The sequence below is a fragment of the Schistocerca piceifrons genome, chromosome 1, assembly GCF_021461385.2.
Source record: "Schistocerca piceifrons isolate TAMUIC-IGC-003096 chromosome 1, iqSchPice1.1, whole genome shotgun sequence".
Taxonomy (NCBI): domain Eukaryota; kingdom Metazoa; phylum Arthropoda; class Insecta; order Orthoptera; family Acrididae; genus Schistocerca; species Schistocerca piceifrons.
The window spans coordinates 409084169-409112167 of record NC_060138.1 but is presented as its reverse complement, the minus strand read 5'-3'; the positions used below and the strand labels follow the sequence as shown (position 1 = coordinate 409112167).

The 27999-nt window shown below is 36.2% G+C and overlaps 1 protein-coding gene across 4 annotated transcripts in view; it reads right to left on the bottom strand.

Annotated features, from left to right (window-relative positions):
* Nucleotides 1–27999, bottom strand: part of LOC124788942 (steroid hormone receptor ERR1-like) — a 366179-nt gene that overhangs the window by 39622 nt on the left and 298558 nt on the right. For all 4 annotated transcript variants that reach the window (XM_047256232.1, XM_047256238.1, XM_047256251.1 and 1 more), the window contains 2 exons: nt 20385–20507; nt 5800–5926 (listed from right to left, as the gene is read on the bottom strand). In XM_047256232.1, the coding sequence (XP_047112188.1) occupies nt 5800–5926; nt 20385–20507 (250 nt within the window). The remainder of the gene's footprint in view (nt 1–5799; nt 5927–20384; nt 20508–27999) is intronic.

Sequence of the window (27999 nt, the reverse complement as noted above, 5' to 3'; positions counted from 1 at the left end):
ACATAGTAATCAATGGAAAATCATCAAGTAAAATGGAAGTAATATCTGGCAGTCTATAATGAAGTATTACAGGCTCTCTGCTTTCCTGATCTACATAAACAGTTTAGGAGACAATCTGAACAGTCCCTTCAGATTGTTTGCAGATGATGCTGTCATTTACCATCTTGTAAAGTCATCAGATGATCAAACTGAACTGCAGAATTATTTAGACATGATATCTGTATGGTATAAAAGTGGAAATTGACTCTAAGTAATGATAAGTGCGACGTCATTCCCATGAGCACTAAAAGGAATCCACTAACTTTTCATTTAGTGATAAATCACACAAATCTAAAGGCTGTAAACTGAACTAAATACTTAGGGCTTGCAATAATGAATTATTTAAATTAGAATGACTGCATTGAAAACGCTGTGACAAAAGCAACACAGAGACAGTGATTTATTGGTAGAGCACTTTGAAAATGTAACAGGTCTACTAAAGAGCAGGCTTAAACTACGCATGTCCCCATTCTTCTGGAGTACTGCTGTGTAGTATGGTATCTGCATCAGATAGGATTGACAGAGAAATCATAAAAGCTCAAAAACGGGCATTTAATTTTGTATTATTGTAAAGTAAGAGAGAGAATGCCATGGATATGATATATAGATTGTGGTGGCAGTCATTAAAACAAATGCATTTTTTGCTGCGGCAGGAACTTCTCATGAAATTTCAATAACCATCTTTCTCCTCAGAGTGCGAAAATATTTTATTGCCACCCACCTACATAGGGAGAAATGATCATCATAATAAAATAAGAAAATAAGATTAAAAACAGCCGACCAGTTGCAATGGATAAAGTAATCTTTACCTAGGTTTCGACAGATTTAAATCTATCTTCTTCAGAAGGCGGCAGTATTACATTAATATGGAATGATATGTCATTGTCGTTTTTACAAATATCTGCATAGATCCATTAGTCCAAAATAAAAGTTGCAACTTCCATGCACTAATTTTTATTTACATGACAAACCCTATTTTCAGGGCTATATTTTATTTTGGACTAATAGATCTATGCAGATATTTGTAAAAATGACAATGACATATCATTCCATGTTAATGTAATACTGCCGCCTTCTGAAGAAGATAGATTTAAATCTGTCGAAACCTAGGTAAACATTACTTTATCCATTGCAACTGGTCAGCTGTTTTTAATCTTATTACGTGGAACCGTTGCTGTTGTGCAGCTATGTTTAAAATACTAAAATAAGAAAAATCAGGGCTCATACAGAAAGACTTAAGTGTTTGTTTTTCCCATGTGCTGTTTGAGAGTGGAATATTAGAGATATGCATTGTAGGTGGTTCGATGAATCCTCTGCCAGAGACTTAACTGTGAACTGCAGAGTAATCCTGTAGATGCAGATGTAGATGTAGATGCTAATGACATTCTGTCATGGACAGTAAAGGACTTGAAAGAGCAACTGAACAGATTTGATAGCGTCTTGAAAAGAGATTATATGATGAATATTAACAAAAATAAAAGAAGTGCAATGGAATATACTCAAATTAAGTCAGGTGATGTCGAGGGAATTATATGAGGAAATGGGAATCTGAAGGTAGTAAATAAGGTTTGGTGTCTGGGCAGCAAAATAAATGATGTCAGAATACAGAGGATATAAAATGTAGACCAGCTACAGCAATATAAGCATTTCTGAAAATGAAAAAATCTGTTAACATCAAATATAAATTTAGATGTTATGAAGTCCTTTCTAAAAGTTTTTTTGTCTAAGGTGTTACCATGTACAGAAGTAAAACTAGGATGATAAGAAACTCAAACAAGAAAGAATAGAAGCCCTTGAAAAGTGGTGCTACAGAAGAATGCTGAAGAACAGATGGATAGATTAAATAACCAATGAGGATGGACCAAAGCAAATTGGGGAAAAAAGAAATTTATAGCACAACTTGATTAAAAGAAGGGATTGGTTCACAGGACACATACTGATGCAACAAGGAATTGTTAGTTTGGTAATGGAAGGAAGTGCTGAGGTAAGGGAGGAGGGGGCGAGGAGGGGAATTGTAGAGGGAAATGAAATGTAGGCATGATTATAGTAAGCAGATTCAAAGTGATGTAGGCTGCAGTAGTTACATGGAGATGAAGGGCTTGCACTGGGTGGACTAGTGTGGAGAGCTGCATCGAACCAGTCTGTAGACTCAAGACTAAAACAACAACAACAACTTTCTTATAGTTTTAGGTTAAAAAAGGTAGTCACGTCAACTGTTTTGAAATTATTATAGTTTTTCTATAGATGGCACCACCTCTATTCTTCATATTGTTTCAGTTCTGCTGGGTGCAGTTTAATGCTCTTTTCCTTAGTTATCAACATTACAATGATCAGAAGAAACTATATTTGCCCTAATTTACCTTTATACAAATGAATAAACATGAGGGTTGTAGAACCAGATATACAGGGTGTTTCATAATTCATGTTGCACACTAGTAGAGGCTATGGAGGGGACTTAATAGGTCACATTTTAAACACAAACCCATGTTTGGAAATGGTTTGTTTCCATGTTACAATGAACTCAAGAGCTACTTTATCATACACTAGATGTTTCTTAAGTAGTTTGCCTGTTATGGTAGGCAACTCACATCCATGGATGGTATGATGACATGATGTCATGTGATGTCCTCTGTTTGCATCTGCCTTGTTTTCATTCTTCCTCTGATGTGTCAGTTAACATTACGATGATTAGTACTGCAATTACAAGATGCCCAAGTATGCTTTCACAGAGTACACAAATATAGTGTTAATTTATGTTGAAGCTCACCGTAATGGAAGAGAAGCACAACACCTGTACCACAAGTACTTTCCAAATTGTGTGACTCAATCTCATCCTATGTTTGCCAGAGCAGAACAATGGGTGTGGAAAAGTGGGAAATTCTCAGTGATAGAGCAAACTCATGACCCACAAAGGCGGCACAATGCCATATTGGAAGAGAAAGTGCTTCAACAAGTTGAATGGAACCCATTGATGAGCACTCAAGCCATTGCACATCACTTATATGTGTCTCACTTGTCTGTCTAGCGTGTTATGCATTAACAGGAACTCCACTTGTATCACCCTCAAAAGATACACACCATGCACCTGGCAGATTTTGCATCATATGTCAATTCTGTACTTGGTTTTTAAACAACAGTGTGGATTTTCCTCAGTTTCCAAGGCAAATTTTGTTCACCAATGAAGCACATTTCAACAGGGAAGATGTTTTGAACACTCAAAACAGCCACATTTGGGATGGTCGCGTGATTGGGCTGTCCATCCTTCCTCCCCACCTAACGGTTGGCAGGTACTTGATATTCCTGCAACAAGTGCTGGTAGAGTTTTTGCAAGATATGCCATTGAACATTCAACATGAACTGTGGTTCCAGCGTGATGGCATGGCAATGCATTTTGCAATTTGTGTCCGAAACCATTTGAGCATAGTCTAGGGGACAGATGGATCGGTTCAGGTAGACTACTTGCTTGATCAACCGAATCTCCACAGTTAACACCTTTGGACTTTTTCTTGTGGGGCCACATGAAGAGTCTTGTTTATGAGACCCCCGTTCAGTCAGAGAAAGACCTGTTTGTATGGATCACGGCTGTGAAAGAAGTGATTAACCATACACCAAACATGTTGGACACAATTTATGCAAACTTACTGCACAGATACAATGTGTGCACCAAACTTAGTGATCATCATATTGAACAGCTGTTGTAACATCACAGTAAATAAGAATGAAATCTGTACATTTTGCTTTCCTTGTAACATGGAAACAAACCATTTCAGAACATGGGTTCCTATGTAAAACTTGATCTATTAAGGCCCCTCTACAACCTCTAGAAGTGCATAACCCTTCCTTTTCTGTCCAGCATACAATACACCATTCATCTGTATAACAGTTATAATTCAATAATATATTACACTGTTTCAATTTTTGATAACATTTTTCTACTTTGTGTAATTTGCACTTAATAGTAGCTTCTTATTCTGTTTGTCCTATAAATTTTGACAGATTTAGATGCCATATTGCAATATTATATGATCAGTTCTTTGTGTATTTTATTATCAGGTTTGCTTATGAGCATTTTACTAAGTAAGCATACAGTCATGGCACGTAATACTGCAGTCCAGTACTATGCTTTCACATCTAGCAACATATGGTGGTTCTGAATTTCAAATTTGATTTTTGTATTTAAGTCACAGCTCTGTAGCATAAATAGTAAAATAATTTTTTTATATAATTTATTTAGTCCTTTGTGTTTATAGAAGTTGACTTTTATAAGTCATCAGTCTGTTGGATCTTGTACTCCATATTTTCTTTTTTTTTTTTTTTGTCTCATTACATCTACTCTATTTTTTGTATTCCAGTCTTTGTCTGCCCTTACTATTTTCCCCTCTACTCTCCCTTCTACCACTATTCCCACATGTTGTAGCAGATGTCCCACTAACCTGTCCCTTCTTCTGGCAAGGGTTTTCCACAGAGTCCTTTTGTTATTTTGTTACCAAGTCACTAAGAGTATGTTCACTAATTAGCCAGTCTCAAAAAATTAATATAATGATGTATGATTAAAGAGATAAATTTTCTTTGTGTCCCTTTCAATATCTATCCATTCATGATTTTATATAGAATGTTGCAATTAGATATAACTTGACAGTTTAATTCTAAATTCTCTAGCAATTGTTGAAGTAAATTCACAATATTTATTTATCTACCATTCTCACATATTAAGCTTTATGTGAATCAAAATGATGCCCTTGGTTTTCAATAATTTTTATTTATAACAGTCAATAATGATTACCAGTATCTATACACCTAAATGGTATGTCATTGCTTCTATCTCCAATGTTCATTTTAAATTGTAATTTTATAATAAAGGATAGTTGATTAAACAAATATATTCCATCACACTATAGGAGGACACAGGTATATATGCGCAAAGAAATGCTGTTCACAGCACATTTGTAAATGAAGTGCTTTTATGAAGAATGATAGCTGGTTTTTCATTCTTGCTGCAAATACATGTTTTCAGTAAAATTACACCAAATATACTAGCGAGCTGAAATATTTTAGGGCCAAAAATTTCATCTCTACCAATCATGATTTACCCACACTAAAGATTACCTTTAATCCCAGAACTATCTTCTTGGTCATCATGTATGCTCAAGAAAATTCCTACTTCAAAGTGTTAATTATTATTCTTTCTTATCTTGAACATAATTCAGTCATGGATTACCATAATATTGTACTTAATTGCACCCATACTAAAGATTACCTTTAATCCCAGAACTATCTTCTTGGTCATCATGCATTCCCAAGAAAATTCCTACTTCAAAGTGTTAATTATTATGCTTTCTTATCTTGAACATAATTCACTCATGGATTACCATAATATTTTACTTAATTGCACCCATACACAAAGGTAGATTATTACTTTATACATAAGAACTGAAAATAATTAACTACAAATTTGTATGCTATATTGAGATAATAAATCATCATTATGCCTCCACAATACTTTTCTTAAAATATGATGGCCGACTCTAAAAAATGATTGATCAGAAACAGTCTGCAAGAAACATCACTTACATACTCCATAACAAAAATTATCGTATGTTATTAACAACTAATCATCCTCAGAAATCACAAGAATCATTCTACCTAAGTTCACATGTACCTCAGTTCTTAAGTTACAGATTGTTATGATGGATTTAATTCAGATCTAAAAATTGGGTTAATGCTTCACAAAATAATGTTAAATTTAATAAAAATTATAACCTTGAATTGTTCTCTTGAAGAAAGCCTTGCACGCCTCACAAGAGGCAACACCGTAGTGGAACCCTGATGCTGTATCTCCACAAACTAAGCACAGTCTTCTTGGAAGATCCTCCTCCTTCATGCCCTCCTGTGAAAAATAATCAGCATAATAATGCCCAAAATACAAGTTACAGTTCATACTTTTCCCCTCTACTTAATAATTTGCACCATCTAAAAGAGCAGGTAAGTCTTTTTACTATTTCCTTCTCAAAATGGAGAAACTATAATGAGTAAGGATAAAAAATGTTGTATGTACAAATAATATAAACTTTAATGTTTTTACAAATGACTACTTCACATGATAGCAAAGTTCTTTCTTTTACACTCGTATCACTTGTCCCTCCCTTCTTCTCCATTTATCTCTCTTCCGCATCTCCCATCACATTTACTCTCTTATACCCCTCATCGTTTTCTTACTTATATTCTTTCCTTCTCTTACACTATCCTTCCCTGCCTTTCAGTGTAAATCTTCAAGTAATCTTTTATCTCTCCAAATTTTCCAAGTCTTCCTTCTTTTAAATCACATGTATTCAGAATCTCAATGAAGGAGAATTATTTCCTCAGACTTCTGAATATCATATCTTGCCACTTTTTTCCTTGTTTCCTCTCACTTTCTCATCTACATATGGCTTCCTTCTGCAATACTTGAGATCTGATTTCCCTCACATTGCTGTTACTCATATTCTTTTTGCTCAGAAATAAGAGATTGGTAGTTTCTAGATTTAATGTTTATTTTTGAGCATACTCATTGGTCATCTCAGTGGGCAGTTTTATTACACCATCGCGTTGGTGACTCATTTTAGGTTTTACAGTCCATTTACAACTATATCTCTTATAGCCTCAGATACTTAAAATAAATAATATCAGTTAAAAAACACACAGTAGAAAATAACAGAAAACTTCACAAAAACTTTGAACAATACAATTGTAGCTGTCTGATGTTTCATAGCATAAAGCACTATATTGTCCAGGGATATCTAAAACACTTAGCAGCTTATGTTTCATAGAAAGCTTGCTGCAATACTATTGTGGCAACTCCATGCCAATGAGACAGAGGGTGTGTGTGTGTGTGTGTGTGTGTGTGTGTGTTTGTGTATGTGTGTGTGTGATGTGAGAGAGAGAGAGAAAGAGAGAGAGAGAGAGGGGAGGGGGGGGGGGAGAAGAGAGTACATATTATTTAACCACTGATGGCACTATCTTAAAATTAATCACATTTTCAAAGTGTAATGATCAGGTAAAAACATTACCTATAGTCACAATCTTTTACATGAATAGTGGATGCAAAATGCTAGAAAGTGACATGAATGGAAGCTACCATAATAGAGAAAAAGAGTCTGGTGTGCAAAAATCGATGATTATTTCTTTTCAGAACATGTGACAGGGTATAAACAAGATGACACCTGTTGGAAGGAAGGTGCTGAGTACTTATAGTGTATTAAACTGAACAACAATCACGTGAGAAAGAGTTCATCACTATTGCTTATTTAATGCAGACACACAGATTACATTTTCATAATCATGAGGGTAATCAGAAACATCATGGCAGCTGGTTCTTACACTCTGTCAAACACAAAACCATCATCTAGGATATAGGTATCCACAGAAACCACCTGCAATGCAAACATCTAATACACTGTAGCAGAGCACTGTCAAAACCATGGAGCTGTGTTATGACAACTTCATGTTCTTGAAATCTTTAATGTGGCTGAAGGAGGGGGAGGAGGAGGGAAAATATAAATCATGACACTAATCAAATTCTTATTCAAATCCTATGGGACAAATAAGTTGGTGTCAAAAACCAATGCTATCATTACACACTTGCATCTGAAAGGCTAAGATGAGTATAATTGTAATTGTACTGTGTTTTGGTGAAATGCAAAATGCTTTTACAACCTTATTTGTGAAAATACATGTTATATTTATTTGTGCATCACAACACCTCACCATGATGCTGAGAATAAAAGGGCTTGCCGCATGCAAGCATGACAAGCTACCTGTAATAAATAATACACAAGTAGTCCTGAAAAATCATGTACACCAAGTGTAAAGATTAAATAAAACGGAAACCCACTGATGATGGCATAGTGGTGCTGAAATATGTTTGGGACCTTGGAAAAAAAGTTACATAATTGGCGGACCTTACATCCTACAATGGTCATGTTCTTACTGAAGGAGAAGCAAGATGAAATCACATACTAGGCATTGAGTATAACATGAAACAATAAGTAATTTCACAGGGAAACATCGACAGCTGAAAATTGAAGTTGCATCAACGTGGAGGGATAAAGGCATGGACAGAGAAAATAGGGCAACAAATGGAAATAGTCTAGCTGAAAAATTGATAGTGTGAAGATCAGTGATCAAGGTTATGGAAAAATACCCAGTTACTAGAACATAACTGCCTAAATATTTTGCACTCTTTATCTTCATAAAAATTGTTTTGTTTCGTGACAAAGCAAGGTGCCTTTTACTGTTAACAAGTAGAATTAAATATTTCTTAAGAATATGCTTATTAGCGAAGTGACAGGATTGTGACTACGGCTCTAATTTTTTCCACAAAATATACACTATTGATGTGTTCAAAACACCAAGTATCTATTTAAATACACAACCCTCTGCTATAATTACAAGATGTGGATGATTTCCCAACCAAAATATACTTGTAATGACATCTGCAATTAATTCATAAAATTTTACCAATCAACATCGAAGGCTCAGCATCTTTTGTTGTAATGTCTCTACTTTACATGACATTTTACAGTGTAGCATGTACCATTTTTTCAGTCTCAAGTAACATTTCTGCAAACACATGAATATGATGGGATGTACAAGATATAATTTTCTGATTATTTTACTGTGTCTATAATGCAGGTTTTGTTGGCTTGAGAACTTCTTAAAGTGTTCTCATATGCTGGCTTTCTGATCATTTTATATTTAAAATTTCATTTCAAATTACCATTGGAAATGAAGATGAAGCCATCACTTTGAAAATACAACTGAATCAAATTTGATTAGCTATTCTGCAAATGCTGTTGGTTATCCACCTTGCGTATGAGATTTCTGCAGCTAAAGAAAAGTTACATAGTTAGAAATTTCTGAAAATCTTTCTTCTCATAATCAACAATCTGATATTTTTAAGGAGGCAAAAGAATTATTTTAAGTTAGGAGTTGGTCCTTTTTTTTGCACTTGTAGAAAATTCATAACACAAATGTATGAATTATTGAATTATTTGAAGACTTTCCCAAGAAAGTGAATTTGGAAGTTTTTGCTCAGCACATGTGCTTTTAATATACACTAAAATTAATAAGAATTACTTGGTAAACAATGTTAATGATCACAATATTAATAAGGATTACTTGTTGAAGCTACAAATGATTACTGTAGTTTTTCACACAGTATAAGCTACTATGGTGGAAAATCAGAATAATTTTGTAGCTCCAAGTTCATGTTTTGTTACAACTGACAAAATTATTTAGTTTATTCACTGTATGATAATAGTCACAAGACTCCTCTATTGTGAAACAAGTACTTGTCTCACTCTTCGAAGTGTGTTCAGACTGCTTAAGTTCTGTACATCTTGGGGCCTTCTGCTTTTCTTACCTACATCTGTTTCTGTTAAAGTGGTATTGTAACCAGAAAATAAAGCAACTAACTGCTGTATCATAGACTAATTGTCTGAATTAAATTTAAGCATAGCTCCTCTTCAATAAAATAAAGTCATTTAAGCTGAACATTGATGTCAGAATCAGTTGTACAAGAACACGTGGAGGAATAAAGCAGGCTAAAGGAAAGAAAACAAAACCAAAGATCTTTGTGGCTACCATATATCATGATTTAATTGTACCTCATATGAGACTTTAAAACTTATTATGAACCAAGATTAAATTTATTTACTGTAGGGAGTAGTTAACTGAGGAAGTAATGTTTGATTACAAATATTTAAACTTAAAAATTTCAAGTAAGATTTGAGAAGCTAGATTAACACGCTGTTGCTTTCAGTGGATGATGATGTAAGACACGACAAATGTTGAGACGTGTGAAGGTAAGGTGTGCCTCAACAGCAATTTGCCAGCATGTAGTCTTAAATATTTATAAATCTAGGGCCATTGCAATAAAATAATTTAACTTGCTGTTTAAGGTCCAAAACATTTTAAAACACCTAAAAACCATTTCCTGTAATTTGAATAGTCTCTACATCCACATAAAATTGTGGGGATCATTAGCAGTAATTGGCAGTAACACACAAACGGCCAACTATTTTGTGGAGATTATGCAGTGTGACTACTTAAATTACAATGGTATTACAACAGAAAAAAATCTGCCAACAGACATATGATTAGCCAGAATATGAGCCACATGACTCTTTCTTCACTGGCCATAAGGAAAATGTAGTTCCAAATGAAACTATACCCCAATAATAAAAAGACTATTTGCCAGGCAGAAACAGATCTACAGATTCTCTTATCGTCATAAAGATAATCTAGTTTCTGAGGCATGTCATTACTTACTGATAAAGTAGTATGGAAAGTGTTAGAGGTGAAAGTGCTTGCAATGATTAATCTGTAAAGTTATTCATGATCTCAAATCATGTGAGACACATTAGAGTAAAGGAATCATAAATTAAGAATGAAAAACAAATTTAAAAAATCACTGCAAAATATCATTCTTTCCTTTTCTGCATCCTTCAATAGACACAGGAACCACAATTTATAATTGGCTATCATATCTTCCAGTTATTGCAAATACATTTTTTTACTGTCATTTATTTTCTTCTACACTCTCTTTCCAAGCATTAATCCCAACTTGCAGGGTCTGCTGTTTTGCTACATTTCCTCCATTTCTCCCTGTCGTTGACATCTTCTGGTCTTAAGCCAACAACGTGCATGTCTCCCCTGATGCTGTCAGTCCACCTCTTTGCCAGTCTACCTGGTCGTCTTGTTCCTCCCAGGCTGATGTGAAGTTCTGTTTTCGCAACTGAGTTGTCTCACTTTCTCATGACGTGGCCGAACTAGCGGAGACGGGCTTCCCTCACTTTGTCGGTGATAGGCGTGACACCAAACCTTTGCCAGACGTCTGTATTTTTTACAGGGTCGCATCGTGTCAGCCACATGGACCATCGAAGCATCTTCATCTCCACGGTGTGTAACATTTGCTCCTGTTGTTTCGTCACAGAGCGACACTCAGTCCTATACGTTGCTGCTGGGCATACAATGGTCTTATATACTTTTGCCTTTAGATACTGAGGCATCTTTTTTATTGCAGAGGACTCCAGTGATCTGTCTCCACTTGAGTCAAGCAGCATTCTCCCTCATTCGAGTATCAACTGTTGTGTTGCAGTGTGAGGTGACAACAGACCCTAGGTACTTAAAGTGCATGGTCTTCTGCAGGTCTTCTTTGCCAATACTTATGGTGCCCATGGCTTGGAAGCCACATTCTAGGTACTCTGTCTTCTGGACACTGAGGTGCAGTCCATTTTCAGCCAGTCTGTCCTTCCATGTTTGAACCTGGTGCTGGAGTTCAAGGCGGGCTTGGTCGGCAAGTAGCACATCATCTGCATAAACAAGGGTCCGAGGATGTGAAGTCTGTACGTCAGCCATTGCTGTATCCATGCAAAGGATGAATAGCAATGGTGAAAGGGCAGAACCCTGATGAACACGCACAGTGATATTGAAGGGCAGAGAAATTCCAGCAGTACTCCAAACAACACTAGTGGAATTACGCTACAAAAGTTGCACCCAGCTTAAATACTCTTCAGGGATGCCATGGCGGTGAAGAGCTCGCCAAATAAGATCATGTGGGATATGATTGAAAGCCTTTTCTAGGTCTAGAAATGCCATGTGTACACTTTTCTGCCTCTCTCTCTCTGTTTTTCCATCAAAAGACAAATGGTGTGGATAGCATCGATGGTGCTGCATCCCTTAACAAATCCACACTGGTTTGGTGTTACAGAGATAATACTTCTGAGGCTGCTATCAAGCACCCATTCAAAGACCTTTAAAGTATGACAGAGGAGTCGAATAGGGCGATAAGTCGAGCAATCATTCACGTCTCCTTTTCCCTTCCAGTTTGGAATTGTTATGCTAGTTGTCCATGCTTCTGGAAGTTGTTTTTCGGCAATGATTCGGTTGAAGAGTGAGGCAAGGAATTCTGAAGCAGACTTTCTGAGCAATTTCCCGATTTCCACTGGTAGGTCAGCTGGGCCAGTTGCCTTTCCATTTTTCATCTTGCTAATGACAAGCATTACTTCCTCAGGCGTAATTGAGAAGATGGGTCCTAAGGTAGGATCAGGACAAGTAATTGGTGGATGTGTAAACTCTTTGTTACTGATGTTATGAAAGTAGTCTGTCCCATGCTGGAGAATAGATTGTTTATCTCTTAGCAGTTTGGCATCAGCTTCCTTGATGTGCATCACATGTCCAATGTCCTGAGTTAAATGATGACGTGACTTAGCAAGATGGTAGATGTTATTGTCTCCTGATGGCGTGTCACGGTGGTCATACAGTGCCTGGTAATACTGGTCTTTTGCTGCAGCTACTGCTCTTTTTGCTGCTGATTTCAGGTTGCGATATTTCTGGAGATCAGTGTCAAGTCATGAGTTCCACCAAGTCTTGTATGCAATATTTTTCTTCCTGATTGCTTGCTTGACTTCAGCTGTCCACCACCAGGTTTATTTATCAAGGTATGGTTTTGCCCAGCGTTTTTGTCGCTGCTTGATGTATTTGTTCCACAGCATCTTTCCACATATCTCCAACTGACTGAGCGGTCTTCACAGAGAAGTTTACTCAGGCTGTCATCAACTCGTTTCACTGGGTGTTCATTTGCCACCACTTAATTTGCTCAGGCCCAGTCTTAGGTTTAGGTTTCTACACTAACCAAGATAAAAAGATCAAATCTATAAAAAGAAGTTAACTTCTCCTGAACAATACCTAATGAGTTGCACTTACATAATAAAATGTACCTGAGGTAATCTTGTAATGTATCTTGCCAGTTAATTTTTCTACTTGAGCTAAATGAGGAACCATCACAGGAAACAGAGTACAACTGGAGAAACTCAGGCAAATGTCTAACTAACACAGCAAACACTTTACGAGAAAATATAAAGATCAAGCACAAAACACCAAGTGATGGTACCAGTGACTGAGACTTTTGAGCACAGCTGGTCCCTGAAATGAATACATGACTGAAGAAGCTTCATCTTAAACTTTAGTGTTCTCAGATTTCTTCAAACTGTACATTTAATACTAGTGAAGTGAAATATTCATGATTATCATGAGCATTTAAGCAGACGTTCTTCCTATGCTTCATATACAGGGTGTTTCAAAAATGACCGGTCTATTTGAAACGGCAATACAAACTAAACGAGCAGCGATAGAAATACACCGTTTGTTGCAATATGCTTGGGACAACAGTACATTTTCAGGCGGACAAACTTTCGAAATTACAGTAGTTACAATTTTCAACAACAGATGGCGCTGCAAGTGATGTGAAAGATATAGAAGACAACACAGTCTGTGGGTGCGCCATTCTGTACGTCGTCTTTCTGCTGTAAGCGTGTGCTGTTCACAACGTGCATGTGTGCTGTGAACAACATGGTTTATTCCTTAGAACAGAGGATTTTTCTGGTGTTGGAATTCCACCGCCTAGAACACAGTGTTGTTGCAACAAGACGAAGTTTTCAACGGAGGTTTAATGTAACCAAAGGACCGAAAAGCGATACAATAAAGGATCTGTTTGAAAAATTTCAACGGACTGGGAACGTGACGGATGAACGTACTGGAAAGGTAGGGCGACCGCGTACGGCAACCACAGAGGGCAATGCGCAGCTAGTGCAGCAGGTGATCCAACAGTGGCCTCGGGTTTCCGTTCGCCGTGTTGCAGCTGCGGTCCAAATGACGCCAACGTCCACGTATCATCTCATGCGCCAGAGTTTACACCTCTATCCATACAAAATTCAAATGCGGCAACCCCTCAGCGCCGCTACCATTGCTGCACGAGAGACATTCGCTAACGATATAGTGCACAGGATTGATGACGGCGATAAGCTTCGTCAGTAAACCAAACGCTGCCCAGCATTTGGTTTACTGACGAAGCTTATTTTTACCTGGACGGCTTCGTCAATAAACAGAACTGGCGCATATGGGGAACCGAAAAGCCCCATGGTGCAGTCCCATCGTCCCTGCATCCTCAAAAAGTACTGGTCTGGGCCGCCATTTCTTCCAAAGGAATCATTGGCCCATTTTTCAGATCCGAAACGATTACTGCATCTCGCTATCTGGACATTCTTCGTGAATTTGTGGCGGTACAAACTGCCTTAGACGACACTGCGAACACCTCGTGGTTTATGCAAGATGGTGCCCGGCCACATCGCACGGCCGACGTCTTTAATTTCCTGAATGAATATTTCGATGATCGTGTGATTGCTTTGGGCTATCCGAAACATACAGGAGGCGGCGTGGATTGGCCTCCCTATTCGCCAGACATGAACCCCTGTGACTTCTTTCTGTGGGGACACGTGAAAGACCAGGTGTACCGCCAGAATCCAGAAACAATTGAACAGCTGAAGCAGTACATCTCATCTGCATGTGAAGTCATTCCGCCAGACACGTTGTCAAAGGTTTCGGGTAATTTCATTCAGAGACTACGCCATATTATTGCTACGCATGGTGGATATGTGGAAAATATCGTACTATAGTGTTTCCCAGACCGCAGTGCCATCTGTTGTTGACAATTGTAACTACTGTAATTTCGAAAGTTTGTCTGCCTGAAAATGTACTGTTGTCCCAAGCATATTGCAACAAACGGTGTATTTCTATCGCTGCTCGTTTAGTTTGTATTGCCGTTTCAAATATACCGGTCATTTTTGAAACACCCTGTACAAACAGAATAGAAAGGAAAATAATATACTGAATAATGGGAAGTACCATCCACCATGCAATTCAGAGTGACTGGTAGAGTAGGGTGTAGGTGCAAATGTAGTTCCAATGAGGAACAAGGAGCTTGTGTTTCTGTGTAAATTACAAGGAGAAAGAAAGGAAGAATAGAGTGCCACATCCCACCAACGATGAGGTCAATACAGATGGAGCACAAGTTTGAACTTGTGGAGGGAGGGAAGGAAATTGGCCACATGCTCCTCAATGAAGTCATCATGAGATTTGGCTTATGAAATCCAGGGAAACCACAGAAAACTTAAACCTGGTTGGCCATACAGGGGTTTGGATCTGAATGAGAGCCCAGTCTCACTACTGTGCAACTTCACATAGACCATGCCAATTACTGGTAGGTCATATATCTTCCTACACAAGTCAGTCTTGGATTGCTCAAAAGAAATAAGATTTTTCTAATTAATGGATTTACTTTCATGATTTTAAACTGAGAGCTGATCACAAGGAAACTGCATCTATTTCTCAAGAAAGAAAATATGAAATGAACGTGATCTTGGATTGTATAATTTGGGAACTGCCTTTGAAAGGATGAGAAAGAACTTTTCTTTACATTCTAAGAAGACACTGTCCCATTGTTAAATGAGAATAAAAGTGGCATTGATGTAGATGAAATTTAGTTTTTTCCCATTGGTACATGTCAAGTAGTAATGTAAGTTGAGTGTCAACTTCATCTGCCGAATAGTTTTATTTGTATATGATGGTAGAGGTACTGTGTGTGTTTCATCCAAAATTGATATATGTACACAACACAAATTAAATTCAAAATAAAAAATTAAAAAAGTGCCCTTACAAAATGCTGGGTAAACAATAGCATCTAGTTATCAATTCCTGGAACAGATCATTTGTAAAGAAAAATATGTGTAGAACATAGGAAAAAGCATAGGTATTACACATAAGACAAAGTTACGACAAATCCAATATGAGATGACATGCAAGATGTTGGTAAGAAATTGGAAGTAAAAATAAACTGTATTATGATTTATAAACTCATTTCGAGTTCTGAGATTTGAAAGCATTAGCATTGGGACACAGATCTAAATAATCTGGGTGGACGCTTGTTGCGTAGCAAAGATTCAGGAAACTATAAGGGTATGACACTCAGTGTTTATGAAATACAAAGGCCATATTGTTTAGAAGTGAAGAAGTTTTAGGAACACATTCAACATTGGTTTGTACAATCACACACACAAAGATTAATGTGCAACTTTTCCCATCCAATGACTTTTTGAAAAGAGAGATTAATTCTTGTACAGCTTTTGGCATCAGTTGTTCACTGCACTGTGATACATGTTGCACATATTATTCCACCTACAACAAAGAATATTTCACAAAGCACCAGCAAAACAATATAAAGCTGATTTCAGATCCATAGAAAACTTACAGACTCCATATCATTCGAAGTCAGATGAAATTTCCTGCCAATATTTAAATGATTTATAGTCAACTACAAAGATTAATGAACACAAGAACACCCCCAATAAAACTGAATAATTACATATTTGACAAATACACATGTTTTGCCAAATATCTATGAGTTAGTATTTTCATGTCCACACAGATTGAGTCTTTCTCTAGACTAAACCTCATTCTATCACAGTCTGAGTAAATTCTATATATTTATTTGTGATTACTGTCATAATTTTATGAGGCACTGGTAATATTTATATTACTTCCAAAATATAATAACATGTTGTGTTCAGAACAACCACCCCTCCCTTACTTTTAGAAGTGAGTATATTAAATGACAATGACAAATAAAATGAAAAAAAAAAAAACAGTTTGCTCCACCAAGTTTGATGTTATCATGCATAAGGTGATCTTCATCTGCTCAGTATTTATGACTGAAAAAAATATTATTGGAAACATGTCCTGGTATACTAGAATCCAAGGAAAAATTTATGTTTAGCTTTTTAGATAAGTCATTTGTAATACAGCAACTTACTTTGGGTTAAAACAAACGTACCAACAACAACAAAAATCACAGTTAAATTTGCCAAGTAATATGACTAATAATATAGCAAGTGTGTGCTTCATTTTACTTCCTTCTCTAACACCTTCTCAAGTTACAAAAGTCAAAAAATAAAAAATTTTGACACTTCAACATCACAGAAAATGATTACTTTAGCTAAATTGCTCTAATAACAATTTTCACTGGAGACAAGTCTCTTCTAAGTGTTTACAGATGTTAGATACCACCATCTTTCCTTGCATTTTTCTTAATTTTTGTAATTCACACTTACTCAAAAAACATTAAGTGCATGGACAAAAATTCTTAATAATTGGTAGCTGTTACAAAGTTAGTTTCCCTCACTGATGCAATATGACACCTCAACCTCAGACACTAAAGCTAATTAACCTTCAAAAATATTACAATATGTCACAAGATTCTTTAATCTATGTTACCTTAAAGTGGATATTAAGTAACTTCAATTGAACAGCATTCTACTAGAAATACATAAACACTTAATTACACAAGTCAGTTATTAACACAGACACTGCAATGCTTCAATACATATCATTTTATGAGGTGTATAATTCAATTTATACTGCAACTTTTTGCAATGTATCATCAGTTACTGGTGAAGTCAGTTTTATATTTATTGTGACTAGTTCCTCATAATCAGATGTGTATCAAATAATTTATTAAATGAAATAAAATAAATATATTATCTGAAGAAGTTCAGCAGAAACAGTTGAAGAGAGGAGAGCAGTCCGCAGACCACCTTCCTGCAAGCACACAATGCTTTTACCTGGGGCCAGACAGCTCACACCTTCCTAGCACGATACCTCACTGCCTACTGGTGGCTGTTCAAGGCAGGAAGCTTATACATAGGCAACTAAGGTAAAGACACAACACAGCCACTTAGAATATTCCAATGATCTGTGTTGGCATAACATCCTGAGATGGAGACAAGAATCATACATCACAGCAACTATCACGGAGCTGTGCCACAGCTGCCACATTACAGGCTTGCGTAACACAGCGTAGTGTCAACATGTATCTCTTTTGAGGCACAAATAATTTTTAGAAAAAATTTTTACACAGTGTAGCAAACTATATGTGATTTCAATCTTTCATTTTTCTTTTTGTCTGTGTTAATGTCTCAAGGGGGAGGAAGAAGTAACAGAAGAAGAAGAAGAAGAAGAAGAAGAGAAGGAAGATGAAAATTTACAAATCAGTAGTTACACCCAGCTCTCCTCAATATTACATTTTTATCATACTGCTAAGTACATAACCAACTTCAGTGAACTGACAAATGAAAATGATACAGTTGATAAAAACTATATAATCACAAATGTTACAATATTAATGGCTATGAGAGATAAGACTTTCAAGCCCCTTCTAATTGGTGTTTTTAAGATGTTGATGACATCACAAAACACTCAGAAATTCACCAAAGTCTTTCATTGGCTATCAACAAAAATAAAGCAAGGATAATGGAACATAGTTAAATTAAACCAGGTGATGCAGAGGGAATTATATTAGGAAATGAAACACCAAAAGCAGCAGATGAGTTTTGCTATGTGGACAGCAAAATAACTAATGATAGGCAAGTAGACAGAATATAAAAGGCAGATGTCAACACCAAGAAGAACATTTCTCAAAAGTGGATTTTGTTAATATCTAATGTCAATTCAAGTGTTATGAAGTCTGTTTTAAGGTATGTACACGCAAATGTAAGGAACGTGAAGTGAAACATGGACGATAAGTAGTTCACATTCAAAGAGAATAGAGGATTTTGAAATGTGGTGTGACAGAAGAATGCTGATGATTAGATGGGTAGAATGAATAACGAATTAATGAGTACTGAATTGAATTAGGAAAAACAGACTAATACAGAGGATCCTTCAGCATCAAGGAATGGTCAGCTGTCAATGGAAGAAAGTGTGAGGGATAAAAATTGTAGAGGAAGATCAATAAGCAGATTCAAATGAATGTAGGTTTATCAGAGATAGACTAGCATGGGAAGAACTGTCAAACCATTCTTTCTATATAAGACCACTTATGTCCAGTAAACATGGGCTCTGAAATAAATACCTTAAGATTTATGAGCCTTTGTTCATCTTTGCTACTGTGAAACACATCTCTTCTCCTGAACAAGTGCTCATAGCTCTTAAGGTACGAATTTTACAGCATATATTTACTAGACAATTTTTTCTTGTTTAGGTCCGTACCAACTCCACTCAAAATATGGAAAGCAAAGAGCTTTTAGTTGAAAAGATTTGTTTCATAATATTGAAGATAGAGTGCTCAAAGCTCTTAAGGTACACATCTGGAGCCTATGTCCACCGGACTTCTTTGCTTTGAATGATCATTCGTGTCATACCGCCGAATTTTGACCATTTCTCCTGCAATAACTTGTAGATATTTGGTAATATCTGAGTGTAAATATTTGCAAGGACATGAAACATGATGATCACATAAGCTCAGTCATAGGTAAAGCAGATTGAAGACTTCAGTTCATTGATAAGATACTGGGAAATGCAATCAGTCTATTAGGATTGTTTACAAAAAACTCATGTTACCCATCCCACAATATTGCCCAAGTGTATGGAACCCATACCAAAAAGGACTAATAAAGGCTACTGAACATATACAAAGAAGGGCAGCACAACTGGTCACAAATTCATTTGACCCATGGGAGAGGGCCACAGGTATGCTGCAAAAACTGAACTGGCAGATACCTGAAGATAGATGTGAAACATCCTGTAAAATCTAATTGATAAAGTTTCAAGAACCAGCTTCAAGTGAGGGATCTAAGAATATACTAGAGCCCTCTAAGTACTGCTGCCGTAGCAATTACAATAACTAGGTAGACTAGTTACAGTGCACACAGAGTCTTTCAAACAATCATTCATCCAATGATCCTCATGTGAATGGAACAGGAAGAAACCCTAATAACTGGTACAATGGGTTGTATCCTGTCCCATGTACATTGCAGTGGTTTGGAAATGTAGATGTAAATCTGCATTCAGGTCTTTCGCCTAACAGTCATGAGTCACATTTCCCCTCATTTCCCTAAATCACGCACAGGAGTTGGTAGGGTGATTCATTAAAAAATATCATCATCTGTTCTCGGTCTCATACCTGAACTGATTGTCTATAACAACCTTGTTGATGAAAGAACGTCTTACCCTTACCAGAAAAAAACACATAAAAAATGTGATAGAGAGTACTGCTTAGTGGCAAAGTTAAGGAAAACTACAGACATAGCTCCACAAAAGATCACAAAATTCTGGCTTACAGATTCCTGTCCTTGACTCAAGATGCTGAATATGAATAACCCTACATCATTTGACACTTTCCTCTCTTTCACTGGATGAGGAAGTGAATGAATCAATGAATGAATTATATAGCTATTACTTATGCTGCCTTTGGTTTGTGCCTATATTTTGGCACCTGTTACAGTGAAGTCACTCTACATGTATCCGGAAAAGGCTGTGCAAGTGGAATTATAAGTTAGAAATATAGATGTGGTTTTCAAATTTACAAGTTCTAAGATTGAAAACTGTGCATTTTTTTAACAAATTTTCACATGTGGTACATTAGATTTAACATATTACTTGCCACTGGAAGAAACTGTATTTTGTAAAATACTTACTTCAGCATTGCCAGGACCAGGTTGTGTTGTGGAGCTGCAGTATTGCCTGTCAGGACTTCCTCCACTTGGTGAACACGTGCCTGAGACATTGTACCTCTGCCCCTCTTCTTCACAAAATTCTACCTACAAAGAGGAACACACATGCAGCTCAATAAATAAATCCAACTTCTCTGAGAAAATATTTAACTATGCTAACAAACTAATGCTGTTATAATCACCAGCTATAATTATAAAACAGTTTCTTTGGTTAACAAAGGTTTTCACATACATCTAACAAAAACATTCAACCGTTTGTGGGGGAAAAAGTAAAAGTTCTCAGGCAGATACAAAGATGACATTTACATAAATGATACGTTGTTTGTGTGATGTTGGTGCATTCTGCATAATAATTAACTTAAGTGTCAACTTGATCTGTGGAATAGTTTTGCTTATGTGGCTTTTTGAAGTAATTGTAAATGAATAAACTGGAATATCACACTAATATAAAAATTTTGTTGTGTAATGTGTAGTTTTGTAATGAGTCTCTCTCTTCATTTTTAACATTTAAGAACTGGGTGACCAAGTTCAAATTTTGTCATCTTCTCTTTAAGCTGGTCCTTCAATTGATGACCCACAACATGCAATCAGTTCTCAACAATGGTTGCATCAAATTAAAAATAATGCAAGTGACTATGCTCCTATTTGTCACCATACTTAGAAGTTGGTTGATCATTTCAAACTAGAAATGTAACAGTAATGAAAACAGGTGGCAGAATCCATTGGCCATGCTTCAAAAATACCATGTCAGTTCCACCTGTCAGAAAGGATATACCTGCTGTTTTCTGGTACGGGAAATGGATTGTTCTTACTGATTACCTTGCACATGATAAAACAGTAACTGGTGAATGCTACATAAATCTTCTGATGCAACTGGATAAAAAATACTTAAGAATGGATTGCAAAAGAAAATTATCTTCTAGATAATGCGGTTGCTCTCCAAGAATTTTTAGGAGTCAAAGATTTAAGCTATGAATTGCTGGAATATCAACCCAATTTATGACATTTGATATCATCTACCATCCACCTATTCTCACATATAAAAACATTTGTGGGAAGACAACAATTCACACCCATATCTAGCAATCCAGATTTAGGTTTTCCATTATTTCCCTAAACTGCTCCAGGCAAATGCCAGGATGGTTCCCTTGAAAGGGCTTGGCCGATATCCTCCCCCATCTTTGACACCACCCAAGCCTGCACTCTGTCTATAATGACCTCGATGTTGATGGGATGTTCAACTCAGCCTTCATTCCTTCCTTTTTTAAAAACATTTGTGGCTAGGGAACATTTTGAGTACAGTGAAGAGCTTATGGTTGTAGAAAGGTATTTGGTAGATTTTGTAAGTGCATTGTAGACCTAAAAGACACAGAACACCCAATACAAAGATGAAAAGTTTTTGATTGAATTTTCTCATGCTGAGAGGTTGTACCTTATACATAGTCTAAGGTGAATATTCAATGATTAGAACACATCCAGCTAACATTAATAGATGTGCTAATGTGTATTTTACAACATACTGTTTTTTTATGGCATAACCATCAACTGTGAGTGCTATGTACATGGACATGGTCATGTGTACAAGGTGCTTCTTGATTTTAAATGTTTTATTTATAACAAACTTTTATATTACATGCTACATTTTATAACATAACAACATGGTATGAGGTCCAACTCAAAATGAACACATTTTATAACATAGATTTTTGAAGATATGTAAATGTACAGCTCCATTACCATTTCTTGTAACATCTAAGTAAATTTTTTATTTCATATATTACATCATAACTCATGATATGAGATATATTCCATGTACATGCACTATGTTACAGACCTGAAGATGACAGCAAAGTCTGTTGAGACCAGTTGTTTTTAAATGAAACATTTATGTGATCTTGGCTTTAAGAAGTTTTTTCCCATGGTAACTATTTGTCTTCTCTCTGCAAAAGCACTTATTTCCCTTTTTAAGTCAATGGTATTTCAAGCATTTTGAGATGGCATCTTCCATTTACTGGCATCTTTCTATCTAGCGTTTATGTTTAAACATATCTCTTATGAATCCAATATTCTCAATTATTTGTTTTATGTTTAGGGGAGATTGGTGATACTGAACCTTGAGGTTAATTGGACCATCACATTAATTAGCAATTGAAGAGTGATAATTATTTCTTTAGGCCCACAAAGTTGTTTTCTTAGGCCAAGTATAGTTTGAACTTACATGGTTGCTGAATGTAAGCTAAATACACACATAAATGTGAAATCCAGCGATAAGAGTTATTTTTTCTCACATCTAACAAATCCTCTTAAAATTTTAACTATCAATAGTACACAATGTTGTTTCTTTGATTTAAATTCCATGTTTATTGCATTATGATATTCCATGAAATATAATCTGTGCATGGAGCCATTTTCCCACTATTTTGAATATTTTTGATAAAGTGAAGGTGGAGTTAACTGGACCACTAAAGTTTGGAGTTAGGTGATACTGCTCAGTTTAGCCCTAGAAAGCTGGCAATGAATGAATATAATGAGTAACTTCATAGAAGCACTTGCTGGTGTCCCCAGAATTACCATATAAGACTTTGCAACCTTGTAAAGGTAGCATATCCTTTGGATTTTACTGTCTCCAACGTCTCGAAAGGCTTTATTGTCAGTGATATTGAACCTTTCAATTCAAACATATTTACCAACCATGATTTTGTTTTCATCAAATACAATTGGCAGATCTCTACAAATTCAGCAACAGCCATTGACTCACTGGAAGAAAATGCTAACAAACCTACAGATCACACTGTGGGGAATGCTGAACATCAGACAAAATCAGCAAACGGAAATTACACACCCTGTGCAAGTTTTTGCCCAATTCTAAGATTAGTGCAAGGAAAACAACAAGAGGTAGAAAGGAAGGAAAATCATCTGTCCTTACCAGATACCAGTACACAACTGGTAGAGGCAGCAGCAAAAGATAGAAGATCAAAGCAGCTGCCAAAAAAGCATACATTCAATGATTTACAGCCTTCAGTCAAATGCCAAATGTTGAAGAGAGCAGCAGCAACTCTGAAGATGCTGATTTATGTCCAGTACATCGATTCCTCTATACACAAGCAGTGATGAAAATGTTGAAACAGTGAAGAAAGGGACTTCATTGTAGTCAAAATAGAAGGGAAAACTGCCATGAGTGGTCACTGTTGTATTGCTCAAGGCTTTAAAATGTGTACAATGATGGCTGTGAAGTAAAATGTGTTAAAAGAGTTGTTTTTATGACAAAATTTGAAGCTGCAGAAGAAGATGATACTTTCTTTGCTTCAAATTAGATAATTGCCAAACTCCCAATCCAATACATGGCCCTAGGGCTTGCTATGAAAATACAATTTGGTTCTAGATTTATGTCACTAAATTTATAGTGCACTAATTTTGTTATTTCCACATTTTTCATTAATATACTTATAAAGCTGTGTTTAGCATTGTTATTAATGTTTTCACAATACATTTTTGGAATTAGGGTCTTGTAATTCATTTATTTAATGAGAGGTTCAGTTACTTCTGACATAGGATTCACTTAATCCAGCAAATGGGGTTAAACAGACAAAAAGTTGGGTCAAAGTGTTTCTCAAATTCTGCAAAATCTGTGTGAGATAATGCAAAAATGAAAGTTCCTGTTGCTTTTGTAAACATTTTCCTCCAGAGTCACGAATAAAAGTTTTAGGAAGCCCCATCGGTAAATAGGTCACAAACAGGAATTTCAGTAGGTATGATTCTCACTACCATCATAGTAATGCATTGAAAATAGACACCACACATGTTGATTCCTGAATGGAGTATGTAGTCCCAGCAATACGTCTAAAAAAAGTACTTGGCCTCATTTGAAGAAAAAATACACATAATTTAACTTTACCAATGTTATAGAGCCTGAAATAGGTTCACTATCCAATGCAATTTCCTCATCATGGAGATGTGTCCTTATATTGGAAACACAAGGTATCTCCAATTATGAATAACTTTTGTGTGTAAGAATCAGGTGTAAAGGAAAGATCTGGCAGTCTTAAGATCCCAAAAATTCTTCGTTCACACAAAGTGAGTCATTGCAGAAACCCCCAGGTTTCTAAATTTAACACTACATTAACATGTCACCAAATTTTATGTTTATTAGTTATAGCATGTTTCAGAATCTTAGTTATAAGGATAATATTATTGGATTTTAGTTCATCAGCATAGTTCTTGGGAACATGATGCCATTATAATTTCTAAAATATAGAATTTCCCTTGAAGTACATAGAATAATAGTAATTTATGACTGGGTGAACACCTGCAGTGCTGTCTTAGCCACGCTGTGCATAATCTTGGTGTGACATGCATATGACCTACAACTGACAATGATAAGGATGAAAGATAACACCCTTTGTACAACCTATAACTTCCAAATATTCAAACATGATTTTACACAGAAGTGAGAACATATTTTACTTTATGATTACAACAAAACTTGCACAGAATTTGGAGTAATAAACTGTGAGTTATGGGCATCGTGTGAACGCTTAGCAACATTTTCTGGTTTACGTATGTGCCTATTAACTACACAACACCTCAAATACATGGTGAGCTGTTAACTTTACTAATTGCATTATTTATATGCCACCATGGACTTTCAATTTCCACATCTGTTTTTTTCCACGGAAGTATTACAGTGAATTCTTATGCAGAAATTGAATACCTATGTACAAATATTCTAATGATGTATTTTAGCAGTTAACGTCCATTCTTGCTGGAGCCCTCTATGACTTTTATGAATTCACTAACTAGTTTCCCGGTTAGACTACAGGCAAGCTACATTTAGTGATGCTTACAGATTACAACCTTATCTAAGATATTTAATCTAGGATCTTCATGTTGAGTATATAGTATGGCAAGTACAGTGTCAACATTTTCAAACTCTGTTTTGTTCGATTCAGCTGAATTGCAACCGGTGACTTTTTCATGTGAGAATGTTTGCTATATCCGCTGTCAAAATCCCTTCCTATCTGTCCAGTGTACAAACATCCATAACTGCAGCTGATTTTGTAGATTATAGTTCACCTGCAACCCTTCTTTTTCTCTTTTTGAACAGTTGTGTGTGAAAGGTTCTGCTTTAATCTACCCTTGGTAGAGAAAATGATCAATTTCATATTTCTTAAGATTTTTGGTTATATGGTACAAACTACTTGCCATGAAAGGAATGCTGTGAATAGAAGGTCCTTTAGGGTAAACTCTTTTATTCTTTGTCTTTTCCATGTTGTGTTTTGTCATCTACCAACTTATATTTTTAATCATGGTCTCACTGGTGATTGTTTATACTCACATTTATGGATACTTCATTGTACAGCTCCTTGCTTGAGAGGACACTTTGCTACAGAAGCAGTTTCAATGCTGTGTTGATCATATTCTTGAGAGCTGTCAATTTATGTGACTCGGCGTGCTCTCTTTTATACGGATCTCTGAATGATTTGTGTAGGATTTTTTCCCACGTGTGGGCAGTGTTACTTCAAAAGAAAAAAAAAGTGTTACTGATTAATAATAAAAGAAGAAAGGAAAATTTGCTTTACGTGATTTAGGGAAATCAGGAAAAACCTAAATCTGGATGGCTAGATAGGGATCTGAACCATTGTTCTCCCGAATGCAGGTCCAGTTTACTATTCACTACACCATCTCGCTTGGTTCCATGACATAAGGAACAAAGCACCAAATTTATCATCTTAAAGCACAAGTTGCAATGTCACAGCATAAATTTCATAAAGAAGAATATATAAGACCACTCTTCAGGACCAAAGACACCCTCCACAAGAAAACAACAGAAACCTTGAGGCTGTCCTATAAAGAATTTAGGCCATACAAGAAATAGGATTGTCACGAATAGCAACACATTTTCCTGGACAATTTCTCATAGTCATGTTCTAAGAGTAGTAAAATGAATGTGACATGCCTCTGATGTCTACAAAATCAAATGGTCTTGTGATGTTTTTCCCCCTTGTCTTCTTTTACATTGAACAGGCAGGAAGGGGATTTATAGCTAGATATGACACATGTTGTAGACGATATTAACAATATGCTTACCCTTAAACATAAACATTGTGAACTATGTGGCTGAGTAGAGGATGATTAGCATGGTACCACATGTTGGGGTTTCTTCCCATTCCAACTGCATATGGAGCATGGGAAGAAACAATGCTTAAATGTTTGTGCGCGTGCTGTAATTACTCTAATCTTTTCTTCACGATCTGTATGGGAGCAGAACGTAGGTGACTGAATGAGATCCTAAATTCACTTAATTCTGAATCTTGAAATACTGTAAGAAGATTTGTGGGATAATTTGTATCTACTTTCAAGCAGCTGCAATTCAGGTTTCCAACATTTCCATGATGCTCTACTGTGAGTCGAACAAACCAATGACCATTTGTATTTGTATATTTTTAGTATCTTCCAATAATTTTTGCTCAAATATGTTGGACCCACATCAAAGAGGGATATAACAGGGCACAAGTAATTTGTAAACAGTTTAGTTTGTTGACTGACAGCTTTTTCCCAGTACTCTGTCAATGAACCAAAGTAGCTGCGACCTGCCATAAATATGACTGAGCTTAAGTGATCATTCCATTTCTTGTTACACCCAGAAATTTTATGAGTTTTCTGATTCCAATTGTGAATCATTGATATTGTAGTCAAAGTTAGGTCTACTACATTTTTGATGTTTTGTGAAGTGCATAATTTTACATTTGTGTTGATTTAAAGCAAGTTGCCAATCTTTACCAATTTGAAATTCAACTGACTATTTCTTCTACTTTTTTCAGAGAGTGCTTCAGTACAGGTAACTACATCATATGTAAAAAGTCTGAGCTACTAATGTTGTCTGCCAGATCATTAACAGACAACATAAAACAACTCAGACTTGCCTGTTGCACGGCCGAAATTACTTTTATTTATGTCAGTGGCTCTCCATTCAACATAATCTGCTGCACAGTCCCTACCAAAGCATCCTCAACCCAATCATAAATTTTGTTTGGTACCCCATATAGTCGTAATTGTAAAAAAATATTTACTATTTAGAGAAACCACGGAAAACCTAAAAATGGTTTACTGAGACAGGAGATAAAACGAGAGAGAAAAGGTTTCACCAAGAATTTTAAATTAAATCCCCCTAGCAGATCTATATAGGAATATTAACACAATTGAAAGGGGAAAGTTTTACACATTTCCCCTTATTGTAAACAGAATTATATAAACTGCACAAAAAATTTAAAAGATCGCTGTTAGTAAATACCGTAGCCTATACCATATTGCATTCAAGACACAGTTATAATCAATCATTTCGAGATAAATTATATACGGCACTGCTAATAAGCCACCATAAATATTTCGCTAGACTGTTGCAGTCAGAACGTGCAATCTGTTCACACGTCATGGAACAGCCATCTTTGAATCTTTGGTATGAAGCCATTGTCAAATGGGAAACTTACGCAAGGGACGCGCGGCTCAGCAAGAATGTGCTGATTGCGGCCAATCTGCAGGTATTTGTTAAGCATTCCTTGCAAAACAGCCTATTTATGTC